Genomic DNA, 20,631 nt, shown 5'->3' with positions numbered 1-20,631 from the left:
CTTCTTTTCATTACTTTGTTTCTACATATTAAGACAAGATCGTTTTTTTTCTGTTTTTACAGTACCTATTCAGGTGCCAAATAAGTAGTGGTCTATGAAGCAAAACTCATGAATTTCTGATCTAGGAAGAGGAACACAGAGTATAAACTTTATATATCTATTTCAAACCTGTGGTTTCATGATTTATTTTGTGAAGGAGATGTTGAATATTTGGATCCTAAATCCAAAATCACAGTGAGCAGAAGTCCTACTTTCCATAAGGCAGTCCTGGTTTATGGTGTTTTTCAGACATAAATATAAGCAGCGACCCCTCTCACTTTAAAACGTGTCCCAGTAGAAACAATAAATTACGTGGTCACTCTTTGTAAAACAAATAAACACAGTCTAAAATAAACAATCATGATGTATGGAGTACTCTTTCTGTTTCAAGTCATTTTTCAATAATAACTGACATCTTTAAAACAAATTACAAAACAAAATAATATGAAAAACCTGTAAGATAGCTCATAATTTTAACTTCTATTTTCCAGTATCAAAATAAAACAGATAATGACATGACATTAAATATCCTATTACAGGGTTTATTATAACGTGTGATGAAGCAGAATGAGGTATTCTAAGTATTTAAACTTTTACTTTCTACTAATTTCCAAAATTTAAGAAAACACATACAATTCATTCATTGTAGAATTAAATCTCTTCTTTAAAAATCTTAGGGCATAATAAATATGTGTCAAAATTAGGCTTTCCCTGGTCCCCAATAATATCTTCCCATTCACCCAATACCTTATGTGATGCCTTCTAGGACCACACTTATAACAAGCGTGTCTTGAAGTTACAAAATTTACAGGAAACACTAAGGATCTCAGAATATTTGGAACGGGAAGTAACCTCTTCATGGAGAACTTTAAATGCTGTGCATTTTATATGCAAAAACAATGCCTGATACTTACTAGTTCATAATCAGAATAAACATGGACCACACTTACGCACAGACTTCCAGTTCAGTTTGGGGTTTCTAAGGAGGCTTTGTGTTAGAAATATTCATATGATTTCCATTAAAAAATATTGGTGATGCTAATAAAGAAACAAAGACAATGTACTTGGCTTACAGTTTCTAATCAAGGGTAGCTAACAAATGAATACTCCATTATTGAGGAGACAGAAAGGGTTTTGTCTCCTTAGTTTTTATAATGGTGGAAGTCAGTTAAATTAGTAATATCTATATAACGACTGTCATTTCCTTTTTGTGATTCATCCACATTTATCAAAGCATCCCCAAAGACCTATGTAGCATTTTGTTAAAAGGCAAGGCCATAATATATTTAGCCATAAAATGTTATTTTATTTCATAAAGGAAATTTTTATCAAGATTCACTATCTCTTTAAATAGAATATTGCAAAAAATACAAGCAGATATCTTGAATCAAATTTTACTCTTCTGAGTATAGCTTGTATACAGACCATTGAGAGACCTAAACAGATCCCTGTAGTAAAGCCAGAAACAAGCCTGAGACATTGCTTATATTTTGCTAATCATTCTAAAACCGCTACAACTAAGACTTAAATACATTTGAACAAAAATCAAGTTTTATAATTTTTTTAAATATATAGCAGCTTAGGAAACAAAAATTTCCAAATGAGATAGACTTTAAACAATAATATATGGCTTTCACATATAATAAATAACACAGTTAAAGAAAACAGTAATCCAAGGTTGGTCCTCAGAAAATCTAATGAAATGGATTAAATGTGCTCAGTGAGTGAAAGACTTAACAATAAATCACTTCATATCAGCTCCAAAATAATACTGATAAGAAATGTCCTTCAAAAAGGATTTTCTGAACTAATTGTTATTGTTAAAGTTGGTACAGGCTTAAAACAAATACCTTTAATGTGTACCCACAAACCAGGCAAAATTAGAATAGCTTTCCCTAAAGACGTGGTAAACAGTCAATTAAAACTTAACAATTGCAAAGTGTAAGCCAATTCCCCCTCTTAGGGATATCTCAGAATCTCAAAATACCTGGAAGCTCTCACAGGGGTTAAATTTTACTCTTCATTTTTTAAAGTAAGGTGATTGAGGTATTTCCTGGGAAAAAAATTAACTTTTTACATTAACAAATTTCTTATCTCTTGTTTAAGTACTGAAAATTAGAAACTAAGGTAATTACCATGCCATTACGCTGATAAGCTGAATTTCAAGTGCTCACGGGTGAACAAAAATTATTTTAATGATATTTTCAGTTATGTTATGAAATTGCATCCTATTTTCCAATTTACATTGTACTCTTTGTAGAAAGCTAGTATATTTACCTTCATTTTTCTTGATGGTGAAATTCGGATTGTTGACCATTTCTGGAAGGAGGCTGTATAAGAAATAATGTCCATTTTTGGGATCATCTTTGTCCATGGCGCTAACTGTTTGAATGACCTGAAACATAAAACTTGACGTCAGCATTTCTGATGATTCCAGAGGCTCCTACCATCGGTAAAAGCTTAGTGACATTCTTTTTGTAGTCTGATACTTTGACTCAAAGTCTCTTTTTCAGCTTTCTGAATTGTCGTGGATGGTTTGTGCCAAGAATAAGGAGAAAAATTCATTACTTTAAAACCTCAGCTTTGATAAGTTGATGAAAATTAAGAGCATTACCTTTGTGTCCATTTGGTGTCTGTGGCTTGAAATAGCAAAGTTAAGTGTATTTGAAATATCCACTGGGCAATTACAGGTTTCTTTCCAATTTGAGTATTTACGGGCATCTAGAATGAGATTTGGAATTGTTACAGTGATTGTAGTGTGGTTCTTGGGAGGATCTTTGAGGTAAATGGCTTAAATCTTGAATCCTCACAACTCTTTTACTCATCCGGTTATAAGTGTTTGCCAAATAGTGTTCCTCAGCACAAACATCACTGCAACAAACCTCTCTGATGAGTTGCTTCTGTTCCCTCGCAATAATGAATAATGTTTTCTAAAGCTAGTGGATAACACGTGCAAACAATGCTTTGGAGTGCATCCTGAGATGAATAAATTATAGGGATTAGAATTACCACGGTGCAGAGAAATGTTTGGATAGATAGAGGTACTTGGAATTGGTGCCTATTGAATGTGCTTGTTTCATTTGCAAAGCTACATTAACTTAATGCTAAAGTTGTTTCTTGGGATGTCAGATAATTACTTTAATAACTTGTATTTATGATGCTGTGATATTGCTCGTTCAATGCGACAAGTTGGACAAGAGCTAATGTAGGAAAAATTTGAATGTATACTCCTATTGTGATAATAGATTTACCATAAAAAGTAGTTGACAGTGAAATATTCTCAGGTTTATGATATTCCGAGGATATAATAATGATGCCAATGCTATTGTGTCTGTGGGAACAATTATGTCCCATTGAACTTCAAAATTTTGTTAAAGAGAAAAGAAATCAATTACTTCATTTTGAGAAGGGGTCGTCTTTGCTTTCTAACTTACCACTCAAGTGTAAGAACCACAATTTCAGAACTTTTAGCAGCTATGGGTCTTTGCATTGTATCAAGCACATGTTATATGATAGGCAATTCATTCAATTTACTTGAGGCAAAAATAAAATACTTTTTTTAATTTCTAGGTCTCTATTTTTAAAACGGAACATAGTCTTACTTTGTAAGTGTTTGATTTTTGTTAAGGACTTTGTTGTCTAGTTATAATGTCTTATAAATAATTATGATTATATTTGGCTTGAGTGACAAAATAACATAAAATAATTTAAAATATAACTCATGGTTAAGACAGTGAGATAGTCATCAAGAGAAAGGACTCTGGAGTTAAGCTTCCCAGGTAAGATAAAAGTTACAGCTCTATTTGTGGCTCACTGTGTGACACTGAAGGAGTTACTGAAGTCTCTGAAACTTTATTTTCTTGTATGCCAGAAATACAAATGCAAAGACCATCTTTTCTCAGAGATTTGTTTTGATTATGAATTTAAATTCATATAAATATTTTGACAGTGGTTTCTAGTAAATGTTCAGTAAAATATTAGTCATCATCATCATTATTATTATTGTATTAACTAGGGCCACTGCTATGTATTGACGACCTGGCACTTTGATAAATCTTTATAAATGTAATGACTCTATTACTCAATGATCCAGTATGATCAGATTAAAGAAGAATGCAATTATATTTACTGTACCTAAACACATAGCATATTTGCCTTGACATTTAAGTGTAGAGAGAAGCCTTAGGGTACTTCTTTCATAAAAAATCAACATGAATTAAAGTACAAGGGGACTAGATTTGAAACATGGATAACTCCTTTGGACAGCCTGCAAGTAAAAATACTTAACAGAAAAGTATGAGTTTGACCACTTCACCTCAGAACAGCTGTGCTGGATTTTCATGTTAAAAAGTCAAGGGAATGACTATCTTTGACAAGAGCCTTCTTTCAGGCAATTATAAAGAAGAGAGGGAAAAACATTCATTTACCCAGACTTCTCTCTATAGGACTTCTAGCCCCAGGTGCAACCATTGAAGATGTAACTCCTGAAGTATGTGAGTGCATATGAAGAATAAGGGCAAATGAAGAGAAGATGTCTTGGTTTTCTCAAGCAGAGATCAGTCATAATTAAATGCTTTCCTGCAGTATACTTGGTGGATAAAGTTCCCATAATTAATAGCATTCATACTATTTTCAAGTAATCTACGTGAAAATGGCTCATACCTGCTGTTGCATCTACAGGAGAGTCATTTGATTAGCTAAGCCGCCATGACCAAAACAAAAGATGCAATAATATAGCTTACCTGTAGCAAAGGAGCATAACTACCTGCCACACCACATCTCAGAAGTTTGGTCTAAACATCACACCAGAATTTAATATATTTTTCCACCACTTATTTTAGCCAGGAACTCCTTAGATAAGCAATTTATTGAGCCACTAGAACTATTGATCAAAAAAGTCTCAGATTATAACTCAGCAATCGGTATTTCAAACAGCCTTCTGGGTAATTCTGGTGTATACACAAGTATGAGAACCACTGTTTTCAGCCAATGGAAAAGATTCATGTTCACAGTTCTCTCCTCATAATTCATTAAGAGGCTTTATATTGCCAAGCTCACGTCAAGTTCAGTGCATTATATGTTGGGGAGAAGGTGGCTGAAATGAATTATTACATTTTCTTCCAAATATCCCATAAACAGGTTATGATTAAGATTTTTGGTTAAACCACATTTGACACTTCAATACGGATAGCTCCTGCTTTGGCATTTTATCTAAAAGTAGATGCCAAGTAGGTCACTTGAAGGACTTTACACTATTAAAATGCATTAAGATATCCGTACTAATGAGGCTAAAGTTTTCATTGATGAAATAACTTCTGAATGTACTTAGCTTTAAACAGTAAAAGAAAAAGAATAGATTTGTTCAAAGAAGTGTACCTCCACAGAGGCAGGTTGGAGACCACGTAGGGTCCACTGTGAGCTACCATGACCTCAGCTGATTTTTCAAGTAATTTCATTTCATGGGAATAATATAAAAATTTCTGGAGCAGTCATAAATACTTAGAAATATGCATCTAACGTTAAGCTTAAATATTTTCCCTTCTACCAATGAAGTTAGTATGCAACTGAAAAATCTAATGTTTCATAATTTATTGTTGAAATATTTTCAATGCTAAGGAAAGCCGAAAGCAAAATATATGTCTTTATTAGAGAAAACAAAGTGTACCTGGGATGTTGGAATAAGGAAATGAATTCCAGAACCATGCTTGGATTTTGATAGGAGCAGACTCTGTTCTATTTCTTGAGACTACAGATTTGAAATTAAATAAACATTCTAAGACATGAAACTAGAAAACCATTGTGTGCTATAGTTTAATTCTGATCCTTAAAAATCTTTCACTGTTTATCAAAAATTCTAAATCTAAATTAGATTGTTTTTAACGGAGTATATTAAACTTTATTTTGGACTATTTTACATTAACTCAAAAATATTTTATAGTTGCAGAATATCACTACCATTTTTATCTTTTGAAAGGTCAGTCAGAAATACATATTTCATGATCTGATCTGTTAACAAGCATAACTGTATCATAGGATCTATTGGAACCTCTTCCGTGAGTTCCTGTAGATACTATTTATCAATATGATCTTATGTGTGAGGAGTAGTCATATATAAGATTTTACCCCTCACTGCTATTAGAATAACAGGTGGCACATGGCAACTATTTAATAACTATCATTTAATTAATGATAACAGCATCATTTATCCTCACAATACCTTGAGAAGGAAGTACTAAGAAACGTATCGGCACTGCGATACATCCAATATATTATATATATTCAAATTATATAGAGTATATATTACATATGTATATATACACACATACGTGTGTATGTACATGTGTGTGTATCTGTGGGTGTGTGTATAAAATGTCTGATCCCAGATAAGCCTAGTTACAAATTCTCTGCATCCGTTGTCCCCAATATGTCAGGCTGCTTCAAAACTTGTAGATATCTATAATTTCTATATATGTATTTCTATTAAATTGGGGCTTAGACCTTCAATACTTTGGAGTATGTGTAAGCGTGTCCCATCCATCCTTGCTTGCTTTGCTTTAGCAGCCTGAAGGTTCTTGATTGATTCTGACCAGTCAAATGCACACCCAAGTGGACATTTAAAAGAAATAGTTCTTTCTATGTATGGACAAGGTGAGAAAATCCTATTCTGTTGTAACTTTTGGAATGTTTTACAAGGTTTCTCAAATATTTGTCTATCTCTAGAAAGATCCAGCAATAATAAACAGCGTGGCATCTTCAATTGAAGCACACTGTCACTTTCTCAGGTAAAACTTAGTTTCCCTTTTCTTGAAATCCTTCTATAATAATGTGAATTGTAAGGTGATAGGGGGTGAAGGAAAGGAAGGGAAGTTACAGTCAAGGAAGAAGGAACAACATAATGTTTGGCTTTCTATTAATGCTATTATTATTGCCACTTTATTTCTAGTGATCATATTAACTTTCCTGAGATATTAACATCTATCTCTTAGAGTGGTTTTCAACTTGGGAAAGAAAGGAACGATCCATGAAAGAGCTTTATATGGCTGTCATTCCTCAACTTGAAATAGTATGAAACTATTTACGTATGCACATTTAGGAGGGGAAAGGTTATAGCCTTTATCAAATTATCAATGATGTCCATAACTGAATAAAGCAAAACAAAATACATTAAGAGCCTTAAAGAACGGTGCTTAAAAATAGAAATTAGGCATGCAAGACAAATCAAGTTATAGCAATGATGATTAATTGAAAGGGGGGAATATAGGTAATTAAGAAATTTTATCAAAATCGACACAATAACCTAATTATTTCAAAACTGTATAATGTAGTACAGATATATTCACAGTTCACATCTAATCAAAATATATTGTCTGGATATTTTTGATAATTTACATGGCATTCCAGTCACTACCAAGATTTTTATTCCCTACCCATTCAATATGTTTTCCGAGCTCATCATTTTTGTTTGTTTGTGTTTTTGGCCTGAAACATCTTTGCCTTAAAATTTATTAGGTGGCCATTTAGAGCATGTAGCTTGCAGGTCTGACCTACAGGAAATATGGCAGAAGGAAGTAGATGAGATTCTAATCTTATTGACACACTAAATGAAGTCCTCAGTCCTCTGGGCAGAATTTGGGACTCTGCCTTCATAAATGCATTGTAGAACTTCCAACATTTTTTTCAGTGTTGGATTTTTCATTCACTTTACCTTTATTGAAACTAAATTGAAGCCAAGCAATACAACGTTAGGATTCCAGAAGAATATATCTAGACAAAGTTTGGATTTTCCAGTTTTTTTCTGCCTCTTGCATTCTTTTGGTGGACTCTGTATATCTGATGTGTATTTTGTATGCTAATGAAATTATCAATATTAAATACAAACCACTTCATCTCTTACCCTGATTTAAAAATCTATAGTTCATTTTCATTAGTAGGATAAAATTCAGTTTACCACATAGCTTAGAAGAATCAACTCCCTTTTCAATCTTATCTCTTCTTCATCCTTACTCTATTACTTTGTGGTAATATCTCCTGATACCTCCTTAAGCTTATAAATAGTAATTCCCATATTGAAAATATGTTCCATTGTTTATCTTCCCAGAGCAAGATTTTTCCAAATGGGTCCCATCTTCCACAAATTTATAATTTTCTCTGAAGGAAATTTGAAAGATTTTATAGTCAACTATCCTTGGCAAACTCAAAATACCATATAATTTTCTTGGGGATTCATATGTATTTCTAAATGCAAGAGAAACTTGTAGTAAAACAAAACAAACAGAAGATCATGTTTAATTTTGTCTAATTTAATGTCTCCCAATCTTATTAGGTAATACACACACACACACACACGCGCGCGCACACACACACACACAAATCAAACCACATCATATATTGGCATGCTACGACACAAGTTTCTATGAAAAACTCACTTTGAATAATGCTATCCTCTAAAACTCCATTTGAGTCTTTAAAAGATTGGAAGACTTTTTCAAAAGCCTCTGTGTGAAGGTGTGTGTCTACATAGCTTAATGGTAACAGCACTGTTAGCATTAGCTTCTCTGTCTTCCCAATATTATCTCAGATCCTCTGGCACCAGATTGTATCCAATTTATAAATCGTCACAAACACAAAGCCTAGGCTTAAAATCTCTTACCACCTAGAGTCAATTTGACTCTCTTTAAAAAACCTGCTCATCATCATGGCTTTTATGTGCAAATGGAAACAAGTGTATCCAGGTTTCCTACCTGGCTCCCATCCTAATTATCCAATATTCTGTAGGTTGAAAATATGATGAAAATATATCAGTCTGTAATAGCCCAAGACTTTAAACAATCTTTTATACCATTTTCTCTGTAGATAATCAATCTCAGTTAAATTAGGGGCCAGAATAAAACGTGAAATTTGTAACCATGCAAGAGACCCAGTCAATACCTACAGAACTGCAAGTGAGTCTTTGAAAGATTGAGATAGAATGTGTTGCTATATGATGATTCCAGTGAATTTTTTTTAAAATTTAACCCACAGATTCACATGGGGAGGAGTGAAGTATGGGTCCTTCTTTTGCCCTTGACAAATAAAGTACTTGTAAATTATCAGAGGAATAGTTATTCCAATATTAGAGCAATAGATTTGTCTACTATATTGACCAATTTAGGAATCATGTATAGTGTGTTGCTTTAAGCCGTCTCATAAACATGTAACAATAACAATAAAACCCAACAAATATAATAGGAATAAAGTGTTAATTTGCTTTTTAAACCACAAGACTGGTTCAAATAAATACCACTGAAAATTACAAGTATTTATGTGGTATGTATTTGCATATATATATATACCAATATCTATCTAGTTATTCTGAAGATCTTAGGGTTTAAACTAACAGAGATTATGGTTCAGCATCACAAAACTAGTAAATAGGAAAGATCTGATTCACATTTAGATTGTTCAAGTCCAAACCCTTCGAATATATATATATATTCACTTTTGCTTTTCTTTTCTGCCAAACTTGTGCTCCAAAAATCATACTTTTGTTAATGACTCCTTGAAATGTGTTTTGCTACATGTGGTTTCTTCAAATGTTGTTTTATGCATTCCATTAATTTACCATCACCTTACTCCACCCAAAATAAAGTGAAAATGGTATTTCATGCATTTTGTGGAGGCTATCAGTTTCATCTGTTTTAAAATCAATCCTGTCTCCCTCTTGTGTATGCAGATAGATTATGAAAGATGCCTGCTGGCAGGAAAGCTAAAATTAAATCTCCTATATTTATTATTTCATGAATGTTATAAAGTGCTGTAATTTCATTTTATTGTTTCACATTTATTAGAAAAAGACTCACAGAAACTAGACCAAAAAAAGTACCAAACCCATTCATTGCTAGTGTTTATCAAGGGATAATTATCTTTACTTCTCTTATTAAGCTTTATTTCTTTTCATTTAAGGTTTGATGAAATGCTTTTGAGTAAGAACGTCATTTGTCACAGGAATGTATTGTTTTCTTTGGAAAAAATGCTCACTCTTGATCAGACTCAAGTTCTCATGATTATTTTATAAGAGGTGTGTCACACAGACATAGAATTTCAAAGTGCTGCTTCCTTGGAGAGCATTGTGACATCCTAGAAATCTCAGGGACTCTGGCACTTTTAAGAGCAGACTTTAAAATTAATTTTTGCCACTTTTCATGGTAAGTCTTAAGTAAAACTCATAGTCTTTTTCAGCCTTAGCTTTTGTATCTATAAAATGTGGTGCTAACGCCAAGCTCCCAGAGAAGGAATGCTGAGTATACGTTAGATGTGTATGTACACTTTTCACTTATGTAAGCAATAAGCTTTCTCAATTACTTGCATCTCCATAGCCACCACCTTAGACCTGGCTACCATTATCTTTTGCAGTTACAGCTTCCTAACTGTGCTTCCTGCTTAATCATGTGTGTGCATATGTGTATTTTATTCAAGCATAAAACTCTTTATGTTCAATCTCATTTTTGCTTATTACATGCTAGTCACAAGCATCTTCCACTCAATGATCCTTCCACTCTGAAGGGTCAGTGACCCTTCAGGATATTTGCACATGCCTATTCTGTTGGCTAGAAGACTGCCTTCATGCCCAGCTCTTTCTCTTTTTTTTCCAGTTTCACCATAAACAATACTCATTTCAAAAGTAACTTTATTTGACAATACTACATAAAGTAGATCCCTGAGTTTTCATTGTTCCTCTCTGTCTAGTTGCTTGAATATTGATTTCAAGCCAGTTTTTAAAATTTTTAATTATTTTATTTATTCATTCTATTCTTTTCACAGAATCTCTTCTTCACTAAATTCCTAAGAAAAAATAATTTTTGACCCTTTCACATTGTTTCTTCAGATTGTATTACAACAATTAGCATCTTGCAGATGGGAAATAAATATTGTCCAATAAATAAATGAGGAATTTTTCATCTGAAGAGGTTAGCATGCATACTGTGTGTTTATGAGTGGAACAGGTGTTTCCATGATAATATCTAAGAAATTACTTTTTGAAGTATCTGTCATTGCTCAATGAAATTATTTAGAACCATGATTCTAAGATTTTGTGAATATCTGTTACGTGTCAAGCATTGGCTAGATATATATCATCCAGAAGCATGAGTGACTCTCTTTTTATTTGAACTTTGATACTCCCATAATAAACAAACTTTATATTTCTGCAATGTTGGTCAGAGACAAAAAGATGAGGTTAAAGAAGAGAAACCAAAATATTTTTGTTTCTCTTTTTTAACTCAGATATAATTACTTGACACCAAAAAGTAACTTGTATGATAGTGACGAAGCTCAAATTATACTCCACTAGATTTATTTACAGTTACAGAAATTCTTTCCTGAAGAATAACTGAAACTGCCCATCACCTCTCAAACAATAAATATTTTCTGAGACTGAGCAAAACACCTTACTTCATGCCTCAGAAGAAAATATTCAATTCAGTCCCTGCACTGACAGATTATCCACAGAAAGTCACCCTAATTCTGTATATGGTAACCAAGAGGTTAATATCTGAAATAAAATCCAAGGAAGATCCTAGTAAGGAGGTAAGAGTTAGAACACAGTTATGGAAGGTCCTCTGGCCAACACTGGTCACTGAAGTTCTATATTTTTCCTTCGCGTTTGTTTCTGAGTGTGAGGTTGTCAAGTGTATTGAAGGAAGATACTGATTTCTCCACATTTGTTACCTGTTCCTCCACTCGTCCAGCCAGATTACCATTCTCTTCAGAAAGACTCTGGTTTATCCCCAGCTGTCTCCTTTTCAGTACTTGATAGATGTTTTCTGTCTCTGGTGAAACTTGTCCTATATTAAGAGGTCTTTTCATTGAGATAGCTCCATTTCCCCTTCTCCCTTCAGCATCCCACCTGTCCAGAAGATTTGAAACATTTTCTGCAATTCTATCATTTATAATTTTAATTAAATGTTTGCCAGAGAGAAAATTCCATGAAGGTTAAAAAAAAAAAAAAGGCTGATTTTGGGGGTGTGGTATACTGCTATATTTTCAGTACCTAGCCCAGTCCTGGAACATAGTTCATGTTCGGTGAGTATTTACTGACTGACAGAAACCCATCACCCTATCAGACACACAAACTGTCAGACATATATTTGGCTTTCTGATTTTGGAATCTCAACACACATTCCCATTTTTGCCATGGACATTAGAGAGGAGTAAGTGGAGAATATCCTATTTAACCTTCCTGTTAAACTGGGAGCCAAGTAATCTGCAAATGACTATATCATGTCACCACTGAATTAGAGTCGAAAGGTGTATACCATCTTAAGTCTTTTGACTTAAAACAAATTACCTGAAACTATCAGATTTTTCAAAAAATATAGATAATTAGCAATGATAACATATATTAACATTTAATTATGCAACAGAGGGATTATTTAAAAGGATTCTAATCAAACATGATTCAGGTGGATTTTGTGTAATGGACTGTGAACCATTACTCCCTACTGAGGTTGTGGTTACACTTTTGAGAGAACAAATTCAAGGGAAAGTCACCTTTAACTTCAGAATCATGAGAAGGTGGAAGGAGCACATATGATTTCCAATTCTACTTTCAAAGTGAATCTAGACCTATTTTAGCTCAGATGTATTATGAACTGGAGATAACTGCCTAGACAAGAGAAAGTAACCTCCCTCTTTTTCTTCTTCTTTTTCATTCTGACTGTGTTTAGATGAGTTCAATTCAGTGGAAAAAATATAAAGCACAACAGAATTCTCTATGCTCATGTTGATACTCATTTTCATTTTATGAGCCCTTTCAAAAACCTGTTTACATAGGTCCTCTCAGTCCAGACAGTTTATACAGCCTGGATTTTTGTTAATGGCTTATCCTTCCTTGATTATTGCTAATAATTTCCAGCTACACCATCTCCCAAGAAGCTGATCCCCTGAGTTTAGCCTTAAATCCGCACCTTCCAGCCAAACAAGGCATTTGAATGTCACCTGCAGTTTTTCTGAGGCTGTTGTAAAGCAGACATAAATTGTTTAAGAATATTGAGAAAACTATGAATTAAATGGCTCATTCGGTTTTTGACATTTATTTTTCATGAGCATGTGATCATCTGCTAAGGAATATTTTAGTTCCATAGTGAGTCAGTCATTTGTGTGGTATTATGAGAGATGATTGAAAGTATATCTTTGTTGAACTTCTATAAGTAAACACTTGTGTGAATAACAAATACAAATTTTGGTAAATGTTAAATATAAAAATTAGATCATTGAGCATTAGACGTGACTTAGAAGTGATGTAAGGAATAAAACCTGAATTCTGACTAGCACAAAGGATTCAAAGAGTTCAAGAAAGTTGTTTCAACAACAGCATGTACATCAGTCAGCCGTATGTCCAAAAATGTTGCTAAGCCATCAAAGATCTGATCCTTTCATGTAGCTAATGAACTCTAATAAATATGCCTAAACAGATCATTAGAGGATAAGATGGTGTAGCACACATACACAAAACATAAGCGGTTCTTCAGACAAAGAGTCATTCATTGTGATTTGCAAAAATCATAAAACAAAGAATCAATTTTTTATTTTGGTTTTGCATAGGAAAGACGAGAAAACAATGCATTTTTTTCTGAAGTTAAGAAGAATGACTGAGAAATCATTAAAACTTTGAAAACAGTCAAAATCACAGGGCAAACCTACAAATTCCCAAAGATCCAAGAAGCATGCTTGTCAATAACACCAGTGAAGCCAATGTTGAGTTTTTGAAATATCAATGTCATTGACTCCTTGAACTTACGTGATAAGGTCTGCATGATCAATGGAGTTTTATTTAAATTCTGAAGTATTTTACAGACTCTATGTGATTGAAAAAGTCTAGCTTATCAGTCTGTGATTTGGCTACATTATCTCAGCAATGATCTGGTCCACACAACAACCATATCCTTGAAACAACCTGACATATTTTGATCAAACTCTCTCTGACAACTCAATCTACCAATTTAGTTAAATGATATTTATTGATATATGTGTATACAAAAACACATACGCACTCCCTTCTCAAAGGATCACAAATGAAGATGCTCAAAACATGTGATTGACGGGGGTAATTCCACATAATAAAATTAGGAAACATTTAAGCTAATGTTAGAATGTTATAAAAATAAACATATATCTCTACTAAAGCTGAATGCTTTGATGAGATCTTGTCTAGATGTTTAAAAGTTAATCAGTTTTATTATTAGAATTTTAACTTTAATGTGTGTGTGTGTGGGGGCGGGGGGATGTCTTATTCTGGTAGATGGAAACGATGCTAATCCTCCAGATACATGGGAGTAGTCTATGGGGAAATGCCCAATGTTTTATAGGAGGGTAACAAATTGATCATTTATAATAAAAGCATACAGCTACAGTACCAGTCCCTTCTTTAGGGGAAAAAAATCTGACTCTTGTCAGGTAAGCTGCTTAGCAAATAGTAAGTATAATTCCTAACACCCACATGAGGCACAAGAATAGTTGGATTAACAACTCCAGTGTCATACCGTCAGCTGCTGTTTATTTAAATTAAAATGTCACCATCCAGAAATAAATTAGGAAGTTGAAAAATGATAAATTTCTTAAACATACAGTACTTTGGTACCTTGTTCAAATAAATCTGTTACATTTATGGTTTTGCAGAACTTTACATAGGCTATTTCCATTTTGACATTCAGAGTATAGCAGATATTTGTTTCTGTTCATTTTGTTTAACTCTTTTCCTCGCTTTCTTCCTCCCTCTTTTTCTCTCTGCCTCCCTCCCTCCCACTCCCATTCCGGTTCCCTCTCCCTCTCCCTTTCCTTCTCCCCCTCTCTCGCTTTCTTTATGTTTCTCTTTTCAGTTTTCATTTCCCCATCTATGCTATATGAGGCACAAAAAATGTTCTACTAATACACACATCTAAAACGCGTGTTGTTCATCTTATGCTGATCTAAATGTATATACATATATACAGATTTCAATATTCACTTCCTACAACTTTCTATAAACCACTGGTCTTCTTGGGTTTCACTGTTATTTGTTATTCATATGTTTGCTATGAAACAAATGTCTCCTCTCCATGAGGTTTTACCTTGCTTTTTGTCATTTGAAAGTAAAAATTCAGCCCCCATCACTCTAAGACATCCCCTGCTATCATCCATATCCCAAGATATTTTAAGACAGTGATTTGGCTCTGGGTTCGTGGCACAGCAGGTTGTTCCACTTTAGGAGCCAATTTGGTCATAAGTAGGAAGAGAAATAACATCTGATGGAGAAAAAAAATTCCCTCTCTGTTCCCATTTGGATGTGTTTCTTGCCTGAGACTTTGCAGATCATAAATGATGCAAATGCACAATATAATGCAGGTTAATCAAATATGAGACAGTTGTATACAAACATATTCAGCATTAACAACATGGAGATATTTACTTGGCCGGGTTTTCCATTTTCACATAAAAATGCCTCATATTCGGATGCGAATTCAGGGGCGTTGTCATTGACATCCAGCACTTTAATAGCAACAGGTACTCGTGATATCTGACTGTGGTTCCCTATGGGAAGGAAAAAATAACATCAGCATTGAGGGTATTTCATTTTAACGTGCAACTCAACTTTCTCTTGAAAGCATGTGGGTCTGTTTCCAACTTCCCTTAATTAGGATGTTTTCAACATGGTGATTATAGAGTCTGACCAAGTAAGAAAAATAGCAAGTGCTTGACTGCTTTAAAAAAAAAGCATAAATTGTTATTTCAAACACCATTTGCTGGAGTTTAGCTTGATAACGACCATATCTGAATAAATTAAAAGAGGTTTCTTTGATAAAGCAAGCTTTATTTTAGTGATAAAATACATTCTTTAAAAGAAAAGTGTTGTATACAACAAAAATGTATCTCTTTTTTTCTTGAGTAGAGCATAACCCATTTTAAGCTATTACTTGCTTGACTGGCTGTATAATAGAGATGAACACTTAAAACCTAGCAAAAGGCCAGAACCAAATCACTTGTTGAGAAGTGGTCCTTAACAATGATAAAAGAGATAAGATTAAAGATGAAGTATCATATATTTTATGAATTGCATTTTTCATTAAAATTGACCCTGGAATATTTTTGGATAAGATGATCCCAAGTCATTTTAATACTGTCATTTTCATGAAGATTTTTGTCAATGTAAATGAACAATAATCTTCTAATCTTTCCAGGTTAATTCCAATAGCAGAGAACTCAATACAAAATCCTTAATCCCCAAATCCTTATTTTTTAAAATTATATATACACACATACACATAGAAGGAGATCTAGTCCATTAATACACTGCTGACTTGGGCCATGTTCGATTTTCACTTGCAATAAATGAAATATAGTTTGACTTTGACTGTACTGTGTAATAATCTTTTGAGCTGTTATAAATTATACAGAATGCACTGGAGATGGCCAATTATTTATTTGTGTTTCTGTGGTACTGAATATTTATAAGCAAGTCGAGAGGGGAAAAAATTTGGCTTTGAATATTGACAAACAGACTTGCATTTGATATATCAAACTCCTCTTTTTGACAATTGATTACATTTGGAGCTCTAAAATACTCGTTTTTTTGGTTAAAGACAAAAGTACTCCTAAAGCATACACCAAATAGCTATAGCTATGCTACAGATTTACAGTTGGTTTGCCCTGCTGGCTCTGCTACAAGATTTGAATGTAGTTGAGTGCCATGACAACTCTCCAATATTCTAATTTGGTTAACTACAAGTGGCTGAATACTATCCCGAGCAATTAAGGGAACTTGACTTCACTTCCCAAAAATCAAGGTAATGGCCTGAAATGGCTCACTGGAGATATATATATATATATATATATATATATATATATATATATATATAATGAACTTGTTTATTCTTCATTCAGGGAGGAAACATGCACTTTCCTAGTTTTGATAGAAGGAAGAATCTAAATAGAAGTTTAACATATGACTCTAAGACAAGGAACTCATATTTTATCCTTTATCTATTCAACAAAACTCTACGAAGTTTATAATTTAAGTAAGGTATGGTTATATATTTAAATATTTACTTCCATTTCCCAGTCTGACCATTAGCTAAGTAGCAGTTCTTGGAGAGTAAAAAGCAGCATAGCATTTTGTGTTAAACATGTGCATTTGGAGCCCCAGCTTTCCCTTCTATTACTTGTGTGACTCTGAGCAAGTAAGTTAAACTCAATTTTTTTCCTAAAAAAACTGAAACTCAGGAACTTTGGTTATAGAATTATTAAAAAATGTTATGTGAGAAAAAATTAAAAGTGTCTCATACCGTATTGGACACACATTCAAAGGTATTCTAGCCTTTGCCTTTTGCAATTTTCCACATCAACAGCACCATGTATATTGAATGTTTACTATTCATGATGCAAAATATTTCACATAATCATATTTCATTCAATCTGCACAAAAAAATCTATAAAGTAGCTAATGGGATCCCCATACGTAAGATGTAAACCTGACACTTAAAATATTATATAATTTTACCAAGATTACTAAGTTAAGTATTGACTTCAAAATGTGATTTTGCTCTTCCAGACATAAGCCACTTTCATAGCATAATACTGATGAAGTCAAAAAAAAATACATATACGTGTGTGTTTGTGCCTGTGTGTGTGTATGTGTGTGTATGAAGGTTACTAATTATTACTATCTCCTCAAGAATGTTAATAAATTTCGTACAAATACTTACCTGAAGTTTGATCAACATTTGAGGTTTTGGCCCAAATACGAAATACCAAATGTCTAAGGGGTTGTACCATCAATCATAGTTTCAGAATTGCACTCATAATCTGCAACCCTTCCTATGAAACTGTGCAATTTAACTTCCAGAATTTTGCTCATGGTCCTATTTCACCCAACTGGAGTCCCGTTAATTGATTAATTTCCTCTTGTAATTCTCTGTTTCAATTCCAAGAATTGCTGGTTATTCCTTTTAACTCTATAACACTCATTCTTTCCGTTCTACATCCTAGACCAATTTTTGTGTATGTAAATAATTAAAGAAACTTCTACTAGATATTTTTACTTTAATCTTGCTAAGTATTCAATTAATAAATAGTGATTAGCACAGGCTTAATAAACTGCATGTACAGATTAGACAGTGAATAATAGGGACACAGTCTTAGAAAATTGAAAGTATAAGTAAAAGCTACCATATTCCTTAAACATTATTTTGCTCCTTCTGAAGTGAAAAAATTGCTAATCTTATGGATTCAGATACACTGACAATGGTTGACTAGGCCAAGTCAACTACGTATGATATTATTCTTTGCTTTCCTTATCTTTAATGTTACATGCATGCATGCGCACGCACACACACAAACACACACTCATATCTACACACTACAAGCAAACATGCATATACACATTTTCTTCCCACTCTTTTGGTTAAAAAATTGTCGAAGTCCATTCTTAGTTTTCTCTTTTCTTTTTAATTTGGCCTCATAGTTGCAATAAATTGCAATTATCTCTTAGACCTAGGTGACCGACAGGTGGCAAAACTCAGGCATAAAGGATGAACAAACTCCATCAGCTTCTTATTGGAGGCAATTTTCAACATTAAAGTAGCTTTTCTCATACGTCGCATATGGGACAAAGTAGTATTTATCTATTCCTGGGGCCCAGTGCAAAATACCAACTAATTTTTTTTAGGAACAATGTGGGATTAGGGAGCTATTACTTAACACTGTTAGAAAATCATGAATGACATAGAATGTTTTTTCAATTACCTTATTTCATGTGTCCCAGCACCTCTACAAGCAACTAATGTTTTAGTATAATGGTCAAAGAACTCTTTGTAAATAATTGTAAATAATTAGGATTTTCTTCTTTAGCTTGTAGTTCTTTATAGTTCTGTGAGAAACTCGGAACTAAATTTGGAACCCACTTTTTATAGATGTAAATAATATCATGATGTACAAATTCAACTATTTTTTACATTTATTTAACAATTATGCAAGTGTATTAAATTAATTTGTTCTTATTTAGTTGTGTTGTAGATATTTCTAGATGTTTCCTTTTCATATTGTATCTATTTCTTTAGAAAAATTAAACAAAATAAAACCTAAACTGTTTACTCTGCACTGAAAAGCTATTTCCAGGTGGTTAGAATTTCTCTAGCTATCCCTCAAAATTTAGCATAAATCACATCTCTTCCAGAAAGTCTTTTTAACACATGGTTCAATTTTGTTTGTTTATTTTCTTGTTGTTGTTTTTTAAGACTGATTACATGATAGCCTGAGGAACTCACAAACCCAGTCTCCAGAAAACTGGTGAAAGTTTTTTAAAAATAATTATAGTCTATGGAAAAAGTCCTAAGGGATACAGCAGGTGAGACAAAAAGACTGAGGTCACTGCCTCCTTCTCTCCACAAAGCACTTCACTCCTAAAGAAAAGAGTTTCAAAGCCATGGCTCAAAGATTTTGCTTGGGAGTGAAAGAGAAAAGCAGGCCATGAAGCAGAAAGTTCCTTCATATACAAAGGAATGTGAAGTTCAAGCCTAAGGGTAAACTCAAAACACTAAAGGTTGCTATGACAGACAAATGAGAGAGTGTTGGTAGATCTGGTAGAATCACTGGAGAGATAGGCTAGTTGCGAGAGAGAATGCAGACAGAGTCATTTGAAATTAGCCTTCTAGGAAAAATAACAAATCTCAAACATTTATCTAGGGAATCATTTCTTCACCAGAGCCCAAATTTGAATGGATCTTACCGTGGAACAAATTATGACCTAGGACACTTTTGAAAACAATTGAACAGTTGGCTGGCAATTAAACAACCTTAATAGCTGGATGAGGTCAGGGACAGAGAAAATCAAAGAGAGTCCTGCCAAAACCACTGTATTTCCAGGTGTTTATGTAAATATCCAACACTATTCCTCTGGAGAAGAAAGATCACATACTTTACACCACTGGGGGAAAAAGGTTTTACTAAAACAATTCAGCAAGTCACAAACAAGTGAGTAAATAATAATTCCAAACTCCAGGGGAACACTGGTAACTAGAATTGCTACATTGTATTATTGAAAATATCTAGTTTCCAAAAAAAGTTACAAGACATGAAAATAAACAAACAATAAATTATGACCCATAGGTGAGAGAAAAATCAGGCAAAAGAAATCATATGTGAGTGACCATATGCCAGATTTAACAGAGTTCAAAGTAGTCATTAACATATATTAAAAGAAGGCATAATTAAATATGTAAATGAAGATACCATAACAACATAATATCAAGTAGAGAATATCACTAAAAAGGCAGAAATTATTAGAAAGGAAGCAAATGGAAATTCTGCAGTAGGAAATTACCATAACCAAAATTTTAAAATTCACTAGAGAGACTCAAAAGCAGATTTAAATTGGCAGAATAAAGAATTAGTGAACGTGAAGATCAGCAGAGATTTTACTAATCAAAGAACAGCATTTAAAAAAAAATAAAAATGAGCAGAGCCTCAGTGAAATATAGGATACCATTAAGTGTCATATATGCATAATAGGAATTGAGAGAAGAAAAGGAGACAGAGAATGGAGAAAAAAAATGAACAAACAATTCCTGTAAACTTCCCAAA

The 20,631-nt window shown here is 33.3% G+C and overlaps 1 protein-coding gene across 1 annotated transcript in view; it reads right to left on the bottom strand.

Annotated features, from left to right (window-relative positions):
- Positions 1–20,631, bottom strand: part of CDH8 (cadherin 8) — a 386,466-nt gene that overhangs the window by 59,742 nt on the left and 306,093 nt on the right. Inside the window, exons 9-10 of the mRNA XM_010378203.2 lie at positions 15,464–15,585; positions 2,317–2,434 (exon numbers count right to left, since the gene is read on the bottom strand). Of these exons, the coding sequence (XP_010376505.1) occupies positions 2,317–2,434; positions 15,464–15,585 (240 nt within the window). The remainder of the gene's footprint in view (positions 1–2,316; positions 2,435–15,463; positions 15,586–20,631) is intronic.

The sequence above is a fragment of the Rhinopithecus roxellana genome, chromosome 20 (assembly GCF_007565055.1).
Source record: "Rhinopithecus roxellana isolate Shanxi Qingling chromosome 20, ASM756505v1, whole genome shotgun sequence".
NCBI lineage: Eukaryota > Metazoa > Chordata > Mammalia > Primates > Cercopithecidae > Rhinopithecus > Rhinopithecus roxellana.
This window is presented reverse-complemented; position numbering and strand designations above follow the sequence as displayed.